This window comes from Myxine glutinosa, chromosome 4, assembly GCF_964187855.1.
Source record: "Myxine glutinosa chromosome 4, kmMyxGlut1.1, whole genome shotgun sequence".
NCBI lineage: Eukaryota > Metazoa > Chordata > Myxini > Myxiniformes > Myxinidae > Myxine > Myxine glutinosa.
This window is the reverse complement of record NC_136264.1, coordinates 216600797-216621384: the sequence shown is the minus strand read 5'-3', so window position 1 is coordinate 216621384 and position 20588 is coordinate 216600797. Positions and strand designations below refer to the sequence as shown.

The 20588-nt window shown below is 40.6% G+C and overlaps 1 protein-coding gene across 4 annotated transcripts in view; it reads right to left on the bottom strand.

Moving 5' to 3' along the window:
• Positions 1 to 3438: 3438 nt before the first annotated feature.
• Positions 3439 to 20588, bottom strand: part of LOC137425713 (arfaptin-2) — an 86382-nt gene continuing 69232 nt past the window's right edge. For 2 of the 4 annotated variants that reach the window (XM_068114424.2, XM_078777012.1), the window contains 3 exons: positions 16085 to 16242; positions 12114 to 12288; positions 3439 to 6594 (listed from right to left, as the gene is read on the bottom strand). In XM_068114424.2, coding sequence (XP_067970525.1) covers positions 6439 to 6594; positions 12114 to 12288; positions 16085 to 16242 — 489 coding nt within the window. In that variant the 3' untranslated portion in view covers positions 3439 to 6438. The remainder of the gene's footprint in view (positions 6595 to 12113; positions 12289 to 16084; positions 16243 to 20588) is intronic. The other 2 variants (XM_068114423.2, XM_068114425.2) reach the window with 1 other exon arrangement.

Here is a 20588-nt window from a genome sequence, read left to right as displayed (position 1 = left end):
AGAGGGAATGACCTAAAGAGAACAGATAAGAATTGCTTCACCATTTTAAAATGATAACAGCTGTTTAAAAGCTCTTAGGACTCTTCAAGATAGAAACCAGAGGTTTACAGAGGTCTCCCCCCCAGACTTTGTGTCCCCCCACCAAACTTTGTGTTCCCCCCCCACCCCCACCAAATTTATTGTACTTTATTGCCTCTCCAGACCCAGAGCCACATGAATAGAACCCCAAACATTATTATGCCCCACAGGCCTTGTTGTGTCCTCAGAATTTATTGTGCCCCCCAGACTTTATTGTGCCCCCCCGTCACTCTTTATTGTGTCCCCCAGACATTATTGTGCCCCACCCAGACTTTATTGTTCCCCCAGGTTTTAATGTACCCCCCGCCCCCAATCCCCCAAACTTTTTTGTGCCCCCAAATGACTCAGGTAAAGTAGTTGTTGCCTTTGCCTCACACACAGATGAGAGCACTTTCTCTTTATAATTATTAATACAAAGAACTACCACTAAGGGAGGACTTGTGTGTGTAAAGACTGTGTAAGTCTGTATACTGTGTAAGTCTGTATTTAAGTCAGGGTCTTGCACACGCTTCTGCTGTCATACGTCGTCAATGAAACAAAAACAACTTAAAATGAAAACTTCTTTGCTAGCCCTGTACAATGTTTAACACCACATAACACCACAACAGTGTCTCACTGTCTGGGCTGAAAAGCCCTGTGCGGAATTCTGAATTCCATGCTCATAGAAGGAAACGAGCCTTTATTATATAAGAAAAGGGCTTCGAGGAAAACGCTGCGCTGGCCAAGGAACGGAGGAGATCTGCGCACAGAAGAAGATTGTGGGTGCCACGACCGGCAGAACGACGCTTCGTTAAGTTTAGTCAGTTCATTAGTTAGTCAATATCTTGAATTAGTACGTTCATGTAACAACCCTCTACAGTTTTAATAAACATTGTGTGAGAAACAAAGGTGGAGTTTTCTTTGTCGTAGGATTAGGAATTCTTCAATAAGAGTAACACAATTTAAAATAGATGTAGTGTAACAATTAAAAACAGATGTAAAGTAACACAATTTAAAATAGATCTTCATTGAGTAACAATTAAAAATAGATGGAGAGTAACAATTTTAAATAGATGGAGAGTAACAATTTTAAATAGATGGAGAGTAACACAATTTAAAATAGATGTAGTGTAACAATTAAAAACAGATGTAAAGTAACACAATTTAAAATAGATCTTCATTGAGTAACAATTAAAAATAGATGCAGAGTGACAATTAAAAATAGATGTGGAGTATCACAATTTAAAAGAGATGTAGTGTAACACAATTTAAAATAGATGTAGTGTAACAATTTAAAATAGATCTTCATTGAGTAACATAATTTAAAATATATGGTGAGTACCACAATTTTAAATAGATGGAGAGTAACAATTTTAAATAGATGTAGTGTAACAATTTAAAATAGATGTGGTGTAACACAATTTAAAATAGATGTGGTGTAACAATTTAAAATAGATCTTCATTGAGTAACATAATTTAAAATCGATGGAGAGCAACACAATTTAAAATAGATGGAGAGTAACACAATTTAAAATAGATGTAGACTGTAGAGCAACACAATTTAAAATAGATCTTCATTGAGTAACATAATTTAAAATAGATGGAGTAACACAATTTAAAATAGATGGAGAGTAACATAATTTAAAATAGATGTGGAGCATCAATTAAAAATAGATGCAAAGTAACAATTTAAAATAGATGTAGAGTTACACAATTTAAAATAGATGCAGTGTAACACAATTTAAAATAGATCTTCATTGAGTAACAATTAAAAATAGATGAAGAGTAACACAATTTAAAATAGATGTAGTGTAACAATTAAAAACAGATGTAAAGTAACACAATTTAAAATAGATCTTCATTGAGTAACAATTAAAAATAGATGCAGAGTAACACAATTAAAAATAGATGTGGAGTATCACAATATAAAAGAGATGTAGTGTAACACAATTTAAAATAGATGTAGTGTAACAATTAAAAACAGATGTAAAGTAACACAATTTAAAATAGATCTTCATTGAGTAACAATTAAAAATAGATGCAGAGTAACACAATTAAAAATAGATGTGGAGTATCACAATATAAAAGAGATGTAGTGTAACACAATTTAAAATAGATGTAGTGTAACAATTTAAAATAGATGTGGAGTAACACAATTTAAAATAGATGTAGTGTAACAATTTAAAATAGATGTGGAGTAACACAATTTAATATAGATGTAGGGTAACAATTTAAAATAGATGTAGTATAACACAATTTAAAATAGATCTTCATTGAGTAACAATTAAAAATAGATGGAGAGTAACAATTTTAAATAGATGGAGAGTAACACAATTTAAAATAGATGTAGTATAGCAATTAAAAACAGATGTAAAGTAACACAATTAAAAATAGATCTTCATTGAGTAACAATTAAAAATAGATGCAGAGTAACATAATTTAAAATAGATGTAGTGTAACAATTTAAAATAGATCTTCATTGAGTAACATAATTTAAAATAGATGGTGAGTAACACAATTTAAAATAGATGGAGAGTAACAATTTTAAATAGATGTAGTGTAACAATTTAAAATAGATGTGGTGTAACACAATTTAAAATAGATGTGGTGTAACACAATTTAAAATAGATCTTCATTGAGTAACAATTTAAAATAGATGGAGAGCAACACAATTTAAAATAGATGTAGAGCAACACAATTTAAAATAGATCTTCATTGAGAAACATAATTTAAAATAGATGGAGGGTAACACAATTTAAAATAGATGGAGAGTAACATAATTTAAAATAGATGGAGAGTAACAATATTTAGATGTAGTGTAACAATTTAAAATAGATGTGGTGTAACACAATTTAAAATAGATGTAGAGGAACACAATTTAAAATAGATCTTCATTAAGTAACATAATTTAAAATAGATGGAGAGTAACACAATTTAAAATAGATGGAGAGTAACACAATTTAAAATAGATGGAGAGTGATACAATTTAAAATAGATGTAGAGTGACACGATTTAAAATATAAGTAGAGTGATGCAATTTAAAATAGAAGTAGAGTGACAATTTAAAATAGATGTATTTTGCTCTCTTTTTAGACAAATCCAACCTCCTTTGCTTTGAATCCGAGTGAAACCAAGAGTGCAACACAATTAAACTTTTTAAAGTCCATGAAATAATTTAAATATTTTCTTGTCACTCGGGACGGGTACGTTTGCTACTATTAAATATTTTCAAGTTGAATGCGACATAGATGTTTGCATCTTTTCAAACCAGTATCAGAAATAAACCAGAAGGTTGCACAATTCAAATTTGCCAAATATTTTAGAGGATGAATGTAAAGTCGACCCCTCCAGAAACTACAGAGAAAAGGCAGCACAGGAATGGAAAGGCCTTCACCAATTTTATTTCTCAATGCAACATACAATGCTTGCAAAATATAGTTTATGGTGACACTTTTCTGTTTGCAGAAACAGAATATCAGAGGGTGAAGCTCAACGGTGTAAATCACACAAAAGTGAATTAAAAGAACAAAGTAAATCAAACCTCATTGGTAGCTTCTACGAGTAACTGGTGTCAAAGCGAGTGGAAAAAGCAACGTGTATTGTTAAAATCACACCTTGTACATGTGCAAAGGTAACACCAGGCTTGTGGTGCAGGTCAGTAGGAATAGAAAACAAAAATGGAGCCTGTTGGGTGTCAAGACATTCATTCGCACATCCATCTAAAGCACATTCAGCATTGCATCCGTCCCCATTAAATATTCCATTAAACATTAGGTTTACACTCTATAATATCTGAAGTATGTACAAGCCGCTGCAAGACTCGAGTTGAGACCAAGGTAAGTAAGGGACAATGACAAGGCCCAGGGTGATGTCCCAAAGAAGCTCTTACAACATGGTATAAAAACAGCATTATTTACCCCACCAAGACCGGAAGGTTCACTTTGTGGAATAACAATTTGCTCGTTAACAAATTGTACCCACAAACCCTCCAAAGGTGTTTACAAATTACTAGGGGAAGGCCAGGACTGTACAATTAAAGTTTCTGCAAAAACATATTGGTCAATCCGATCACTTAACGATTTACGTTAACTCACTTGGGATTTGTGGCGGAGCTACCAGAGGAAGGAGTTTGCTTTTTGCCAAAGTACAAACAGAACTAACTATACTTCAAGTTGTGTTTTTCACAAAGTGTATAAAATGTGAAGCCAAATAATAAGGGCAGACATGTGGATGCAGACATAGCTAAGCATCAAATGCAAGTAATCATAAGCATACATAAATTGCAAATTGCAGATGAGTCAATGGAAACAGAATATTTCAAAGTACCAGTTCCCTTAAAAGAAGCAACACGTGGCCGATGGCCTAAACGTCCAGTACCAGTACCTTCAAGAGGTCACAAGTGGCCAAGGCCCAAATGTCCCAAATGTGAATGTGAAATTGTTCTGACTTTTACAACAGCCACTGCCAGGACACTGAGAACATACCTTGCAAACCAATTTCCTTCAAGATATCTAAGAGGTCATGGATCACGATATCGGAGTGAAAGTGTGGAACTTTAACGCCTCCCCACCAATCCCACATACCCCACATACCCCACATCAGCATTGTACTAGGAAACTGTTTATGGACGAGAAACCAATCTTGATGGCACTGGGTGTTGACAAGGCCTCCAAAAAAAAACCATCAAAAGAAACGTAATACACAACTGCAAAAGGCTCATCTTAACAAGGTGTGAGAGAAGTGCGGATACATCCTCAATTTGTTTGTTCGTAGTTTCAATCTAGACCATTTATTCAAGAGGCAAGAGAATGTTGTACAGCTTCAAAGAACAAAAGTTTAAATAATAACAAGAAACAAGAAAGCACAGCTTTCCAACGATTCATGGAATCAGACGGATGGAGATCAAAAGAGGGCAAGAGGGAGAACATTTCATATTTCATTGTGGCCTACAAGCAGCAGGTAAACATTGGGAACGTACAGGTGCTCAGTCTTGTACCATTCCCCAGGATCAACAAGTATGCTTTCCTTTACTTACTTTGGCTAACACAGAATAAACAAAGCAAATAATAAAGTTTTAAATGTCCCGATTTTTGAAGGTCAAGGTTGTTTGCACCGCAGCAACACCACCACCACCACCACCACCACCACCACCCTACGATGAGCGTTAATAAGCTGTCTTCAAATGTTGAAAACTAAATCTCAAGGAGCCCCATCCAAGTACGAAATGACAGTAGGTACGGTTACAAACAGCAGTCAATGAAGAGGAAAATATGATAGAGCGTGTGGTCCCAGTCATGCTGTACAATGTACATGTATGACTAACCTCACAAGTCTGGCATGACAAACAGTCCAAGTCTCAGGCAGAGAGGCTAATCGTTATTTCCTTCACGCCAAATCCCTCTATCTTGTACATGGAAATCAAATTTGCTTGAGGAATCAGGAGGAAAAAAAAATCTCCACACCTTCCCATAACAAGCCAGGTTACCTGGAATTACGTGCAAGTTGGATTGCAAAACATCCCTTTGCTTTGTCACCCAGTTTAGCATTGTACGCAAAGAAACAAAGAGTCGGCAGATTCAAACAGTGAGGAAAAGCAATAACGACACATCGGACACGTCACAGACACTTCTGGAATGCTTAAACTCATCAGTGCAAAGCTGGCCTTGTTAGGAACATTTTAATCACGTGACATAAAAAAGGCAAACAAAAATGAGCACAAAGCATATCTGACGGTTCCTGTTGACATCATAAACAAATTCCACGCAAGGATTAATTCATCATCTTCCATAAGCAGGCCTTCATGGAGCCCCAACAGACTAGAAGAGACAAACTTGTACAAAACATGGTCTACCTCTGAGAAAAGGTGAAACAAAGCATTAAACCTTTCACGGGAAAATGAAAACTTACAGGTGCAGACAAAAAAAACCCCCAAAAGACTCATTTGGACAAAGGTGCCATTGATCGACAGTAGTGAGACGTCGGATTCATAATAATTATCAAGGCTCATATCACAGGAAATCGAAAACAAATGAAATGGAGATTCCACGAGAAAAAAAAAGCAAGCAAAGGGGATCAAGAGAAAAAAACAAATTCTCATTATTTATATGGACAGTTATAATGGTTGGACAAACACACACCTGGCTGACTATTTGGGGAGATTCAGCATTGTAGATGCCAAGAATACAAAACCTGTCAGAGCAATGGAGGATGAGATCGAGAAAAGGAGGAAGAGAGGGGGAAGAGCCAAAGCCTGTCCATCAATGCCAGTGTCACAAGATGGACAACATGACATTAAAGGCCATGATTCAGCTGGTTTGTCTGAGAGCTTTAATTAAGGGAACAGCAGAATTCGAAGGTTGCAAGACGGTGCAGTTGGTCCTTTCATGGCTCCTCGAGCCACGAAGGCTTGTCGGTGCCAGGTGTCTTGAGGTTGATGTTGAACTGCTTGAGGGTCTGTTCCAGCTGTTGCTGGTTGCCAGCGAAGTAGGCTGAAACAGCATTGTGAAAGAGAAGCAACTGTTTGTGCATCACCTTGACCTGTATGACGAATCACGTGTGAGCTTTCAAAATGTAGAAGCGAGAATTGAAGTTTCTTGAGAGTTAATGCAAAATAATCACCTGAAAAGTTCATATCATATCCTCAGTAAATGGTGTTAAACCGATCATCTCCACAAACACATTTACATTCATTGTTGAGCATTCACAGGCAAACCAAATTTGCACTTGTTTATCAATGAAATCTTAAAAATCAATTAAAACTAAATAAAATGGAACACTGCACTTCAAACAAAGGCACACTAAAACACCGATGAATAAAATCCCAGGCATTGCATGTGAAAGGTAAATGGTAAGGAGGAAGAGTAAAGGGAAAGTGTAACAGCAGCATACAAAGATCGATTGTGCGGATGCAGAGTAGAGTGTCATGGTGCAAACAAAACATGCTGTGTCCATGGCAACCACATCATGATTTTCAATGATCAGTGGGAGAATTGGAAGTCAGTGTGACCAGGTGGCTTATTGCCAGGTTAAAAATCGAGCTTTTCCTGCTACCAGGTGCAACCATTTCATACAGGATAGTACAGCAGTGTCTTCCCAAAATGTCAAAGAGCTCAGAAAAAAGTCATCTTGAAAATCCAAAAAAACCCAAAATCTTTCAAATCGTAGTCATTAAAAGAAGAGTCAAGCACTCGCTATCTAATACCATTCACTGGATTGTGGTCTACAACTGTGCCAAATTTGGTCCTTTTATGACAATACAAAATGCCCATACTCCAGATGTGTCCGTACATGTCTACCAACATCCTTGGAACTCAAGGAAAGTGTATTATAATAAAAATAATAACCACCTTTAGAGGCCATTTTTCCCCGCAAAGCGGGGGTTGGCCTTTTTCGGGAACCGTGGTTGTTGTTGTTTTTTGGTCCCCTTTTTGAAGCAATGTTTTACGGCCGGATGCCCTTCCTGACGCCAACCCTTTTTGCCGCCTTTAACGACAAACAGGGAATTACCAGTGAACTGGTACTCAATTAGCCGACCTCGGAAGGATGACAGGCTGAGTCAACCCCCCTGGTGTTAATTCAGCGATCGACCGGGATTCGAACCCAGGATCCTAGGATCCTAAGCTGGCACCCTAGCCGCTAGCCCAACACCAGGGTTAGCCCAACTCAAGGAAAGTGTATTGATGTCTACAAATGCCTGTCTGTGATCTCTGTACAATTCATGGACAAGCTCCATTATGAGGATTTTCATAAAAACCTATTATTCCTTCAACATCATGAATCAATCTGCTGGACCAGTGGCCTATATCACAGAAATCAAGGATCCTGCGGATGATGCAGATTGATCAAGGTCGTCATTCTGTTGACCGTCTGTATACTCCATTAATAATGAGACACTGGCATGTGTGGCACACACTTACTTCCTTTTTGCATCTTAAAAACTAAAACTGTTTTTTATGAGTATGTCAGTATAAGAAAAAAATGTTTGGATTGATGTTGGTGAGTTAACATTTAAAAGTTGATGAGTATGTTTTGCTTGATTTTGATTGATGTGTTTTCATCTAAAAGTTGATGAGTATGTTTTGGTTGAAGTTGATGAGTATGTTTTAGTTAATGTTGATTGATGAGTATGTTTTAGGTGATGTTGATTGAGGAGTTTTCATCTAAAAGTTGATGAGTATGTTTTGGTTGATTTTGATTGATGTGTTTTCATCTAAAAGTTGATGAGTATGTTTTGGTTGATGTTGATTGATGAGTTATCATCTAAAAGTTGATGAGTATGTTTTGGTTGAAGTTGTTGAGTTATCATCTAAAAGGTGATGAGTATGTTTTGGTTGAAGTTGTTGAGTTATCATCTAAAAGTTGATGAGTATGTTTTGGTTGAAGTTGTTGAGTTATCATCTAAAAGGTGATGAGTATGTTTTGGTTGAAGTTGTTGAGTTATCATCTAAAAGTTGATGAGTCTGTTTTGGTTGAAGTTGTTGAGTTATCATCTAAAAGTTTGAGTAGGTTTTAGTTTATGTTAATTGATGAGTTATCATCTAAAAGTTGATGAGTATGTTTTAGTGGATGTTGATTGATGAGTTGTCATCTAAAAGTTTATGAGTATGTTTCAGTTGATGTTGATTGATGAGTTTTCATCTAAAAGTTGATGAGTATGTTTTGGTTGAAGTTGTTGAGTTATCATCTAAAAGTTGACGAGTATGTTTTGGTCGATTTTGATTTTTTTTTTTTTGTATACTGAATCGAGGCTCGTGAAAGAGCTAACATTTACTTCAGAAACAAATCGACCAGACAAACAAAATACACAAAAAGAGGGAGCGGAAGACAAGATAGGGAGAAAAGGGGAAGCACACAAACACAACATCCGAGAGCAGGGAGATGTGTGGAAGGGAGAGGGCCCGGGGGGAGGAGGCATGGGAAGGGGGGGGGGGGGGGGAGGGAGAAGTATAAAGCACAAGGACACCAAGGACTTCCAGGACAGAAGTTGGTATTTCAAAAAGTGGAATTGGGGTGAAATTAGCGGGGGTAGAAAGGATCAAGGTTTTGGATGGGGGAAGATAAGAGATGGTGGTGAACAGCTGTTTTAAAGACTTGGAGGGTGGAGTGGGATTGAAGAGAGTGAGGGAGTTTGTTCCAGAGGCGGGAGAAAAGAGGCATGAAGGAGTGAAGGTGAGCAGAGAGTCTTGATTTTGGCAGTTTAACCAAAAGAGGGTTGCAGGCAGATCTTGTGCGACCTGTCGGAATATTTGCGGGACAGAGCCCAGAGAGAGCTGGGGGGGCAAGGCCAGAGAGGAGTCGGTAGAAGACGGAAAGACCACCAACCTGCCTGCGGTGAGTGAGTGAGAGGCCCTTGGAGTTAGCTTCATCGCGGGAGATTCCAATGATTCTGAATGCTTTGGTTTCAACAGCGCGAAGGCGAGCTAGGTGTGAGGCAGGAGCACCAGCCCAGAGGGGAGAGCAGTATTCCATTGAGCTGCGGATGAAAGCCTTGTATGTGGTGAGGAGCTCAGGTGTGCCAAGGAAGGACTTCGCACGATGGAGGATGCCCAGTCGGCGACTGGCTTTGGAGGCCACATTTGAAATGTGGTTTTTCCAGGAAAGATCATGGCAGATAGTGAGACCCAAAAGCTTGAGTGACAGAACTTCTTGGAGAGGATTATTCAGAAAGTGGATGGGAGGGTTGTCCAGTCGGTCTTTTCGGAGAGACATCGTAAGAGTGTGAGATTTGTCAGGATTGAAAGACATGTTCCACTTGTTTGCCCAGTCTGTGATTTTGTCAAGGTCTGCAGAGAGTGAGGAGGCTGCAGACTGCCGATCTGAGGGATGAAGAATGGAGCGACAGAGAGTAGAGTCGTCAGGAAAGAGATAGAGAGGATTTTCAAGAGAGTCAGAGAGATCATTGATGAAGACCAGAAAAAGCACAGGGCCCAGAACACTGCCTTGGGGAACTCCAGCCTGAACAGGAAGAGGAGATGAGAGAAACCCATTCAGGGCCACATGTTGACTACGACTAGAGAGGAAGTCCGCCAGCCATGCGTGGAGATTTCCATGGATACCAAAAGAGGAGAGTTTGGTGAGCAGAGCGGGGTGCCAGACCGTATCGAAGGCATGTGATATGTCAAGGGAGACTGCTCTAATTTCCTGTTTGGCATTGAGGACCTCCATCCATTGTTGAGAAAGCAGAAGCAGCATGTCCAGAGTGGAGTGTCCAGGTCTGAAACCAAATTGATGATCAGAGATCAAGCCATTGGAGAAGAGGAAAGATTTCATATCTGAAGCAATGATGGATTCCATGACTTTGCTGATAATTGGGAGAAGGCTGATTGGTCTGTAGTTGCTGGGATCTGTTTTTGCACCTTTTTTGTGCAAAGCGGTGATGTTGGCAGATTTCCAAGCAGATGGAAGATGACCTTGAGCAAAAGAGAGGGTGAAGAGAACAGAGAGAGGGAGTGAAAGAGCGGAAGAACATGATTTTAGGACCCATGGGCTGATGCCGTCAGGTCCAGTTGCAGAATCAGAGTCGAGGGTTGACAGAAACTTTTCCACCTTGTCAGGAGGAAAGGACACAGAGTCCAGGAGCAGCTGGGTACGACTGGGTACGGTGGGTACAGAGAGGGATGGGTTTGGGACACAAGATTTAGAGGCAAACACAGAGTTGAGGCATTCAGCTTTTTCACGTGCGGAGTCAGCCGTGTGGCCATTTAAGGTGAGGGAGGGGATGGAGGGGGAACAAACACCAGAAACAGATTTTACCAGACGCCACCAGGATTTGGAAGAGGGAGACAGATAAGAGAGTTCGGTCCTGAGGACGGAGAGATATTGTTTCCTGGCTCTCCTGAGGGTGGACACACTTGTTTCGGGCTTTGTGAAAGGAAACGAGTTGATGAGTATGTTTTGGCGTATGATGAGTATGTTTGGTATGTTTGGAGTATGATTGACGTGTTTTCATCGAAAAGTTGACGAGTATGTTTTGGTTGAAGTTGATGAGTATGTTTTAGTTAAAGTTGATTGATGAGTATGTTTTAGTTGATGTTGATTGATGAGTTATCATCTAAAAGTTTATGAGTCGGTTTTAGTTGATGTTAATTGATGAGTTATCATCTAAAAGTTGATGAGTATGTTTTAGTATATGTTGATTGATGAGTTGTCATCTAAAAGTTGATGAGTATGTTTTAGTTAATGTTGATTAATGAGTATGTTTCAGTTGAGGTTGATTGATGAGTATGTTTCAGTTGATGTTGATTGATGAGTTATCATCTAAAAGTTGATGAGTATGTTCTGGTTGAAGTTGTTGAGTTATCATCTAAAAGTTGATGAGTATGTTTTGGTTGATTTTGATTGACGAGTTTTCATCTAAAAGTTGATGAGTATGTTTTGGTTGAAGTTGATGTGTACGTTTTAGTTAATGTTGATTGATGAGTATGTTTTAGGTGATGTTGATTGAGGAGTTTTCATCTAAAAGTTGATGAGTATGTTTTGGTTGAAGTTGATGAGTACGTTTTAGTTAATGTTGATTGATGAGTATGTTTTAGGTGATGTTGATTGAGGAGTTTTCATCTAAAAGTTGATGAATATGTTTTGGTTGAAGTTGTTGAGTTATCATCTAAAAGTTGATGAGTATGTTTTGGTTGATTTTGATTGACGTGTTTTCATCTAAAAGTTTATGAGTATGTTTGGGTTGATGTTGATCGATGAGCTATCATGAAAATTTTATCTAAAAGACTAATCTAAATGTTATCATTCAATCCAAAACCATGATATTTTCTGCACTCGCTAACCCACACCTCCATAGCCCTCCTCCTTTAAAATTTTCCCTCCTGAGAGTTTACTTGTGTCCATCTTGTCCAGCCCATGCATCATCCTCTCCTGCTCCTCATCCCTCCCGACACTCATTGTTTGTCAAAGTCTGCCTCTGTCTGGCCTACAAACTCCACTGTTTGTGTTCCCCCCACCCCTTTCTTTTTCTCTTTCTCTCTGTCTCTCTCCTTTTGTCCGCCACGAGCCTCGACTATGACGACATTTCTATGTTGTAAACATTGCCAAATTTGCTCACCCACCTTGTTCTCCTCCAGGAACTTAAGCTTGATCGAGACATTGGCACGGAGCTGTTCATACTTTTCCTTATGCACTTGAAAGTTCTGCTGAGCAGTTTCAATCTTCGCCATCATTGCTGCATCCCGCGGAGCAAGGCTCATCTCCTCCAAGTCAGTCCGGTAAGCGTCATACTCTATCCTGTGACACAGGGCGAGGGATGAGGGCAACAGCACGAGCAGTCACAATAAAGGTGGACTATCCAATTACCACAGAACCACAGAAGTAGGAGATCAAAACAAATGCAGGGACATGTGGACACTTTGCAAAGAGGTTCATGGAGGTATATTTTTGTACTATACATCATTGCAAGGGCATACATAAACCTTCCAACTTGACACACATGTACTCGCATAAAAACGTACAAAATTAAGAAGAAACAATATGGCAATGAATAAAAATAAGTAGGGATGCAATAAAGCCATCAAGAGATGAGCCATAATAAACCACATCAAGATGAGAAAAATTACATACGAACCAAATAGAACAGCACTCAGTCGAGCACATAATTTTTGTGTTTTGTATTCCACTACACTAATAAGCCTAATCTAATCGGCAATTATATTGTTTCATAATCCCGGGGTGTAAATTCAGGGATTGTTTCAGGCGAGTTTACTCTTTTCCATCTATGTCATGGAACAATTGGCCTACTTCGAAAAAATTTGGATGTAATAAATTGCATCCGTGGACTCTGGAATACAATATTTATGAAATCATAACGTTTGGTTTTAAGCAATTTCTAATTTGTAAAGCAAAGTGTATTTGATGCATCAAAGTTTAAAAATCACCAACAGATGCAAGTCAGTCAGGTTGGTTCTCCTGCCTCCCTCCCTCTCAAGTCAAGGTAGAAATGTCACTATCACCCCTCATCCCTCTCTCTCACCCCTCATCCCTCTCTCTCACCCCTCATCCCTCTCTCTCTCTCTCACCCCTCATCCCTCTCACTCACCCCTCATCCCTCTCTCTCACCCCTCTCTCTCAGCCCTCATCCCTCTCTCTCAGCCCTCATCCCTCTCTCTCACCCCTCATCCCTCTCTCACCCCTCATCCCTCTCTCACCCCTCTCCCTCTCACCCCTTACTCATTCCTCTCACACCCCTCACCCCCCTCTCTCCCATCTCACTCACACCTCTCTCTCACCCCTCTCTCTAATCCTTCACCTCCCCCTCTCTCTCACCCCTCTCTCTCACCCCTCTCTCTCATCCCTCTCATCCATCTCTCACACCCTTCACCCACCCCCCTCTCTCTCACCCTTCTCCCCTCTCTCTCACCCCTCTCCCCTTTCTCTCATCCCTCTCGCTCACCCCTCTCATCTCTCGCTCACCCCTCTCTCCCCTCTCCCTCATCCCTCTCGCTCACCTCTCGCTCACCCCTCTCTCCCTCCTCTCCCGTGTGGGATACACTCCCCTGTGCAATGTAATTTTCGATTTGTAAGTGTTTCATATCCACCCATTCTCACTATTTTTAGCCGCGTCGCAGACGCTGCTCATAGAGTGCCCTCTGCTGTTGTTGTTGTTGTTCTTCTTCTTCTTCTTCTTCTTGTTCTTGTTCTTGCAGAGAAGACAAAACCTCAAAGCTCCACCCATTCTGGGAGAGCCTTCATATAAACAAATATCCACCATTTTATTAACTCGCATAGCTTTGAGGCCTGTTTTGTAGGCCCGTGGTGTCTTCCTCTCTCACACAGTTTTATTTCAAATCAAATTCGATATATCATTTCATTTTTCACAGTCGCTAACATAGTTTTAGACTCGGTTGAAAAAAAACGGGAAGAAAATCCGATGAAAGTTGCCCTTTATAGAACGAAATGAATTCTCAAAGGCCTGTAACTTCAAGTCCATTGAGATACAGTGAAACATTGAGATACAGTGAAACCTTGACTTACGAGTTTAATTCGTTCTGTGACCGAGCTCGTAACTCAATTTGCTCGTTTCTCAAATTAAATTTCCCCATTAAAATGCATTGAAATGCTATTAATCCGTTCCAGCCCCACAAAAACCACACCAATTTTTTTTTTAATATACAGTATATATAAAAATATCTCGCGCTTTATATTTCACCTGTATGCAGCATACAAGTTGGCAGGATGGCCTGGACTGGAGGTACGCACACTTGACTCTAAACTGTCCAGCCTGGGTTTGAATCCCGACCCAGCTATAACCTGTCATGGGTGAATCACAGGCAGGGTGATTCATCAATGTGTGTACCGCTAAACTGGGCGCCCCGTTTGCGTCCCATTAGTTGTTGGATGTTAAGGATCTCACCGTGTTTTCCACAAAGAGAAGGCAAGCTATCGCCGGCACTCTGAACAAGTTGTGGCCTGGCATGCTCTTCTCCTCTGCCGTTATATACGTCCCCCTCGGCATCTTTTTCCAGAAGAGCCCTGTCTCGTCACAGTTGAAGATTTGCTGGGGGATGTATCGTTCGGCTTCTATCAGTTCGGCAAAAGTTATAATAAAATCTTCAGCTGCCTTCACATCCGCCTCACCAAGTCGACAACACGCACACCTCGCTCATGTTTTTCGACGATTGCGTGTTTTATATCCAAGCACATCATCCTCTTCTTCTTCTCAGTACTGCCCTTGGCACTCAATTTCTTAGGACCCATGGTTAAAACTAAGAAATTTTCCAAAATAACCAAAATGCGAAAACAAAGCAGCAGCTATATACGGCAGAGATGCTTGCACGGCAAGATAACCACGTGACCGGAACCCACCTGGTGGCGGGTGGCGTAAGCTCGTAACTCAGATCTCGGCTCGCATCTCAAAGCAATAAACCGCCCGAGCGACGGCTCGTATCTCGGAAAACTCGTAAGTTGGTGCACTCGTAAGTCAAGGTTTCACTGTATATATATTTTAAATCGCGGCATCGTCAGGCATACACCGCCCGAAATAAGAGACGGGAAAATGCCGAGATATATATATTTTGTTTAAATCGCGGCATGGTCAGTCATACACCGCCCGAAATAACAGACGGGAAAATGCCGAGATATATTAAAAATTCGTCCATTTGATGACAATCGTCACGATGAAATATTTAATTTATACATCGTCACAATAATGTGGAGAGAGGAGCATAGCTTCGTTCACATGTCGCCACACACGGGAAATTGCAGAGATATATATTTTTTAAACCGCGGCATGGTCAGTCATACACCGCCTGAAATAACAGACGGGAAAATGCCGAGATATATTAAAAATTCGTCGCCACACACGGGAAATTGCCGAGATATATTTTCACTTTGCACAAAAATAACATCAAGTAATCGAATCAATAGGAATGTCCTGTGCCTATAACATCGACGTTATAGGCACAGCTGCATCTAGGCATTGTGTAACATCGACGCGGCTTTTGTTTTAATTAAAACTTTTTGTACTTGTTTATTATTAATGTGTTGTATTAATTTGTGATTGGAATGATGCTGTTTGGAATGAAAACATAGAGATTGAGTTAAAAGTAGAATGAGGAAATGATGAGGGTTTCCACCCGTGACATTCGTGGATTTGGCATATTTTATAATCAATTCTGAAATTATATCTTTGGAAACAAAATATTTTGTAATGCGAAATTTACAAGAAATGTGTATGTGTCGTTAAAAAAAGAAGAAGTTAAAATCCTATTTTATGTGTTGATTTGGCCATCGTCTGCTAATCTGCTCGTAGTTCATGGAAAAGTATACTGGAGTCTCCTTATGCCCGTATCCTACAGGTAATACAAGTACAGTAAAAGCGACTCCACTAACCCGAGTTGATACATACAAAAGAAAAATACATACAAGAGTAAAAATCACAAGCTCGTCAACACAGAAACAATTTTCAGCCAAGTGTTACCAAAGGCCAAGACGTTCCATTTAACCACATGACCAAACGCTCCCAAGTCGATCATTTCCACCGAAAAGAGGCGACCGATTGGCATAGCGCAACAACACGACATCTTACCTGGCACTTTCATATTGCTTGATGGTCAGTAAAGTGTCTTCCATGGTCTTGTTGACGAGTGTGTTCACACTGCTCACAAAAAAGTTGATAGCACTCAGCAGGGTCTCGCCATTCTTGCACAGCAAGCGTTGCGTCTCAGCGTTGTATCCAAACTCTTCCTGCAGGAACAAGGATCATCACACAAGATGAAATGACAATCCACTGGGTTACTGTATTCTGATATCATCGAGGAGATCCAGAATGTCTTACAAAACCAAAAAAGAAAAATCCAAAAGATGTACACAATGGGAACAACAATAATAATAATGATACTAACTGTGATAATGAAACAAATTAAAACAAGTACAGATACATTCAAAGTACACCGCCCCCATGCCAAATATTTAAATATCCTACAGCGCGGGATTGCCGGGGTGCCTCAGGCGCCCGGCAATACCGCAGTGCAGCTCATAGAGGCTGCATTGGGAGGGAGAGGTGTACGCTAATTGATTGATTAATTGTATAATTAAAATCAATAAAACATTATCACAAAATATTTTCTTAATCAATTGGCTAATAGCATAACTAAACCACTAGTACTTCATCCGAAGATGTATCTTTTAGAAATGTAATTAAATAAATCATTAATAAAAAATTAAATAATGAATTGATTAATCAATAAATAATTAATCGACAAATCAATAAATAATTAATCGATTAAATGATTAATCAATAAATCAAAAATATCCTTGATAGACACATCACTTGGTCACTCATGTCCAAATATTAGCTTCCCAGCTCAAAAAGTGCCTGAGATATTGGCCAAATGAGAAAGAAAATAAATAAATGATTAATAATGAAAATAAATAAATAATAATCATTAAAAAATTCCATTATTAATCAATTCGGTCATAGAACACATAAACCACCACCATTTCATCAGAATCTAACGGAATTTTTTTTTTAAAGTAATTAATCGAATAATTAAATAATTAATCGATTAAATGATTAATTGATTAATCAATAAATCAAAAATATCATTGATAGCCACATCTCTTGGTCACTCATGTCCAAATATTAGCTTCCGAGCTCAAAAGGTGCCTGAGATATTGGCCAAATGAGAAAGAAAATAAATAAATGATAAATAATGCAAATAAATAAATAATAATCATTAAAGAATTAAATTATGAATCAATTCGGTCATAGAACACATAAACCACCACCATTTCATCAGAATCTGTAACTTAAAAAAAAAAAATCGTCATTAATCGAATAATTAAATAATTAATCGATTAATTAATAAATCAAAAATAGCCTTTGCAGCCAAATCACCTGGTCATTGGCATGTCCAAATATCAGCTTCCTAACTCAAAAGGTGCCTGAGTTAATGGTCAGAAGAGAAAGGAAATTTGATTAATTAAATAAGTACTTAATTGAATGAATGATCGTTTCAAGGCCATTTTCCCCGCTAGAGCAGGGGTTAGCCTTGTGGACCCCATGACAATCATGGTTCCCTGTTTGAGGCAATGTTTTTATGGCCGGATGCCCTTCCTGGCGCCAACCCTAAGTCGCCTCTTACGATGCGCAGGGATACGGCGTACCTATTCTAACCGGGGTACACACCGGGATCATTCATCACAGCAAGCTGGTACTCAATTTGCCGACCTCGGAAGGATGACAGGCTGAGTCAACCCCCCTGGTGTTAATTTAGCGATCGACCGGGATTCGAACCAAGGATCCTAAGATCCCAAGCCGGCACCCTAACCGCTAAGCCAACACCAGGCTAAATTAACTAATTAAATTACTTGATGAATCGCTAATAATTAAATAACTCCTCAATTAATTGATTAATCAAAAAACAAAAAATACCGTTTTTGACAAAGGACTTGCTCACTATTGTAGTCAGGTTCACTATGTCAATAAATTATATTTCGTTCAAAATCATGGTAGATGAGCAAACCTATACATTTTTGGAAAGGTTATAGCATAAGGAAACTAAAAATCAATGTTTACATTTGGAGAGATACCTGTATGGCGGCCATTTTGGATTTCCAAAATGGCCACTGTAAAATACATATTTTGTTCTATTTCTGCCTCTAATTACCCTAAAAACGTTTTAAAATATACTAAACCTATATTTTCAGGGACAAGGAATCCAATGAAAGTATCAAATTAGTGCTATGGGGAATGGTAAGACACTAATCAAAGGTTTTGAATTGCAAAATACTGTCTTTATATTCGCGATAAGTTGCATAATCAAATACATGTTATCATTTTGTACAGGCAGTTAATAAAATCAAAATGTGTCACAATAATTAATATCACCAAACATACACAGGCAGTCAGCAAAATCATATATTGTGAGAAACCACCGGTGGAACCACCTTTGTTCTCACCCAAATGAGTGCCCCGCCCACCACGTGACGTGACCTCCTTTGAGCCTCACGCGATTGGTGGAGGGTCAGAGAGAGCGCGGTCGCCATCTTATGCAACGGACGCGACTCTCGAAGGCTCCGAGTGGGAAATAGATAAAGGGATTTCCCTTAACCTTCACGACAGCCGCGTTGGGCTGATCGTTTACCGTTCTGTATTTTACGAGTGAGTAACTCCGGAAGAGAACGAGTGATTCCCGGATCTCGTGGATTGGAACCGTGAGTCAGATATTGCCTGCGTCGTGTTGGAGCTGCTGGCCGACCGTTCCTGCAGGCCTTGTGCGGTGTATTCCACTCTGTTACCCTCCGAGTCCCGGAGATCGTCGATTGGAACCGCGAGTGATCTTGCCTGCGTCCTGTTTGGAGCTTCTGGGGCCGACAGTTCCTGCAGGCTTTGTGCAGTGTATTCCATTCTGTTACCATTTATGGTTTTTGTGATCGAGCCAATAAAGCATCGTGCCTTACCCCTAGAAGGCCGATTAAAACACAATTGTGTTTATTGAGTTCTCTCTGTCCACTCCGTGGACTACTTGAAGCCCGGACATTAACGTCCGTATTCCGTGCTGGGAACCATTTCACAGCCGGGATCGCGACAAATGGGTTGCTCGTCCTAGGATCATTCAAGTAAGAGACATTCGAATTGAGACGGGAATTCTGCATCTGCATCTTCTTTGCATCTGCTCACCAGCGGACGCCGTCTTGGAGGAGCCTTCTCACCAGCGGACGCCGTCGTGGAGGAGCCTTCTCGCCAGCGGGCGCCGTCTTGGAGGAGCCTTCTCGACGTGGGACGCTGTCTTGGGTGGTGCTTCACTGCCGAATAAGTGAATAGCTTCGGATCCCTCCAAACAACCGACAAAAAAAAAAAAACGTGAGTATTTGTACGTGGTATTTTTCTCATTGGCAATTTGATGTGCGGTGGTGATATTGTGTAGTTCGTGTCGTATTTCCCCAACAGAGCGTTGTGTTTGAGCGTTGTGTTTTGTGCCTTGTCTTATGATAACTCGTAGCCAAGCTATGTCGACCAGAGAAGTGAGAGTTCAACCTGATCATGTTGACAGTCGCGTGGGTGGCGATGCGAGCGACGCAATCAGCCTTGACCCAGTCACTAAACCCGATATGTTAGGAAGCGATTCCATCATGACTAAATGCATGCGTTCGCCTTTCTGGACCGGGCTGACTCCGGTTCAACAACTTGACATGTATAACAGGGAGAATGACAGGGCAGAGGCAGAGCGTGCTGCGGCAGCAGAGGGAGAGCGTGCAGCAGCAGAGAGAGAGCATGCGGCAGCAGAGAGAGAGCGTGAGAGAGAGAGAGAGCGTGCGGCAGCAGCAGAGGCAGAGCGTGCTGCGGCAGCAGAGGGAGAGCGTGCAGCAGCAGAGAGAGAGCATGCGGCAGCAGAGAGAGAGCGTGAGAGAGAGAGAGAGCGTGCGGCAGCAGCAGAAGCTGAACGCGTCAGAGAGCATGAGTTGCGAATGTTGACTGAACGACCGCGGGCAGAGGGGTCTGCTGCAAGAGTCCCGGAAACTGTTCATGTTCGTTTGCCGGACTGGACGGGAGACACGAAGCCAGAAGCGTATCTGGAGATGGCGGAGAAGTTGTTGGCTGCCGGTGGCATTGATGAGAGCTTGTGGGTCGGCCATCTTGTGAGCCATCTATCTGAGAAGGCGAGGGAGGTATATGCGAGGATGGCAACCGAGGACGCAAACAAATACAGGGCATTGAAGGCCGAGATTTTGAACGCCTATGCGGTGTCCGCGTGTATTTATAGGAGAAATTTTTTCAGCTGGACTCGTCAGTCCAGTCAAACCTATGAGGAACATTCGCGGGCCTTGTTGGAACAGCTGCAGAGATGGTTCAAGGGGAGCAAGGTGGAGTTACCTCAAGCGGTTGCGGAACTCCTGGTGCGTTACCGTATCGATCAACAGCTTCCGCCTGACTTAGCATTGTTTCTTGTCGACAAAGACACTGTTTCCTTGGCAGACTGCGTCAACCTTATTGATAAACATGTTTTGGCGTGCAAAATGCTGCAAGTCACGCAGTCGCGTCGTAAGACGGAGGATCATGCGATCAAGACCGCCCCCCGTCTGCCCGG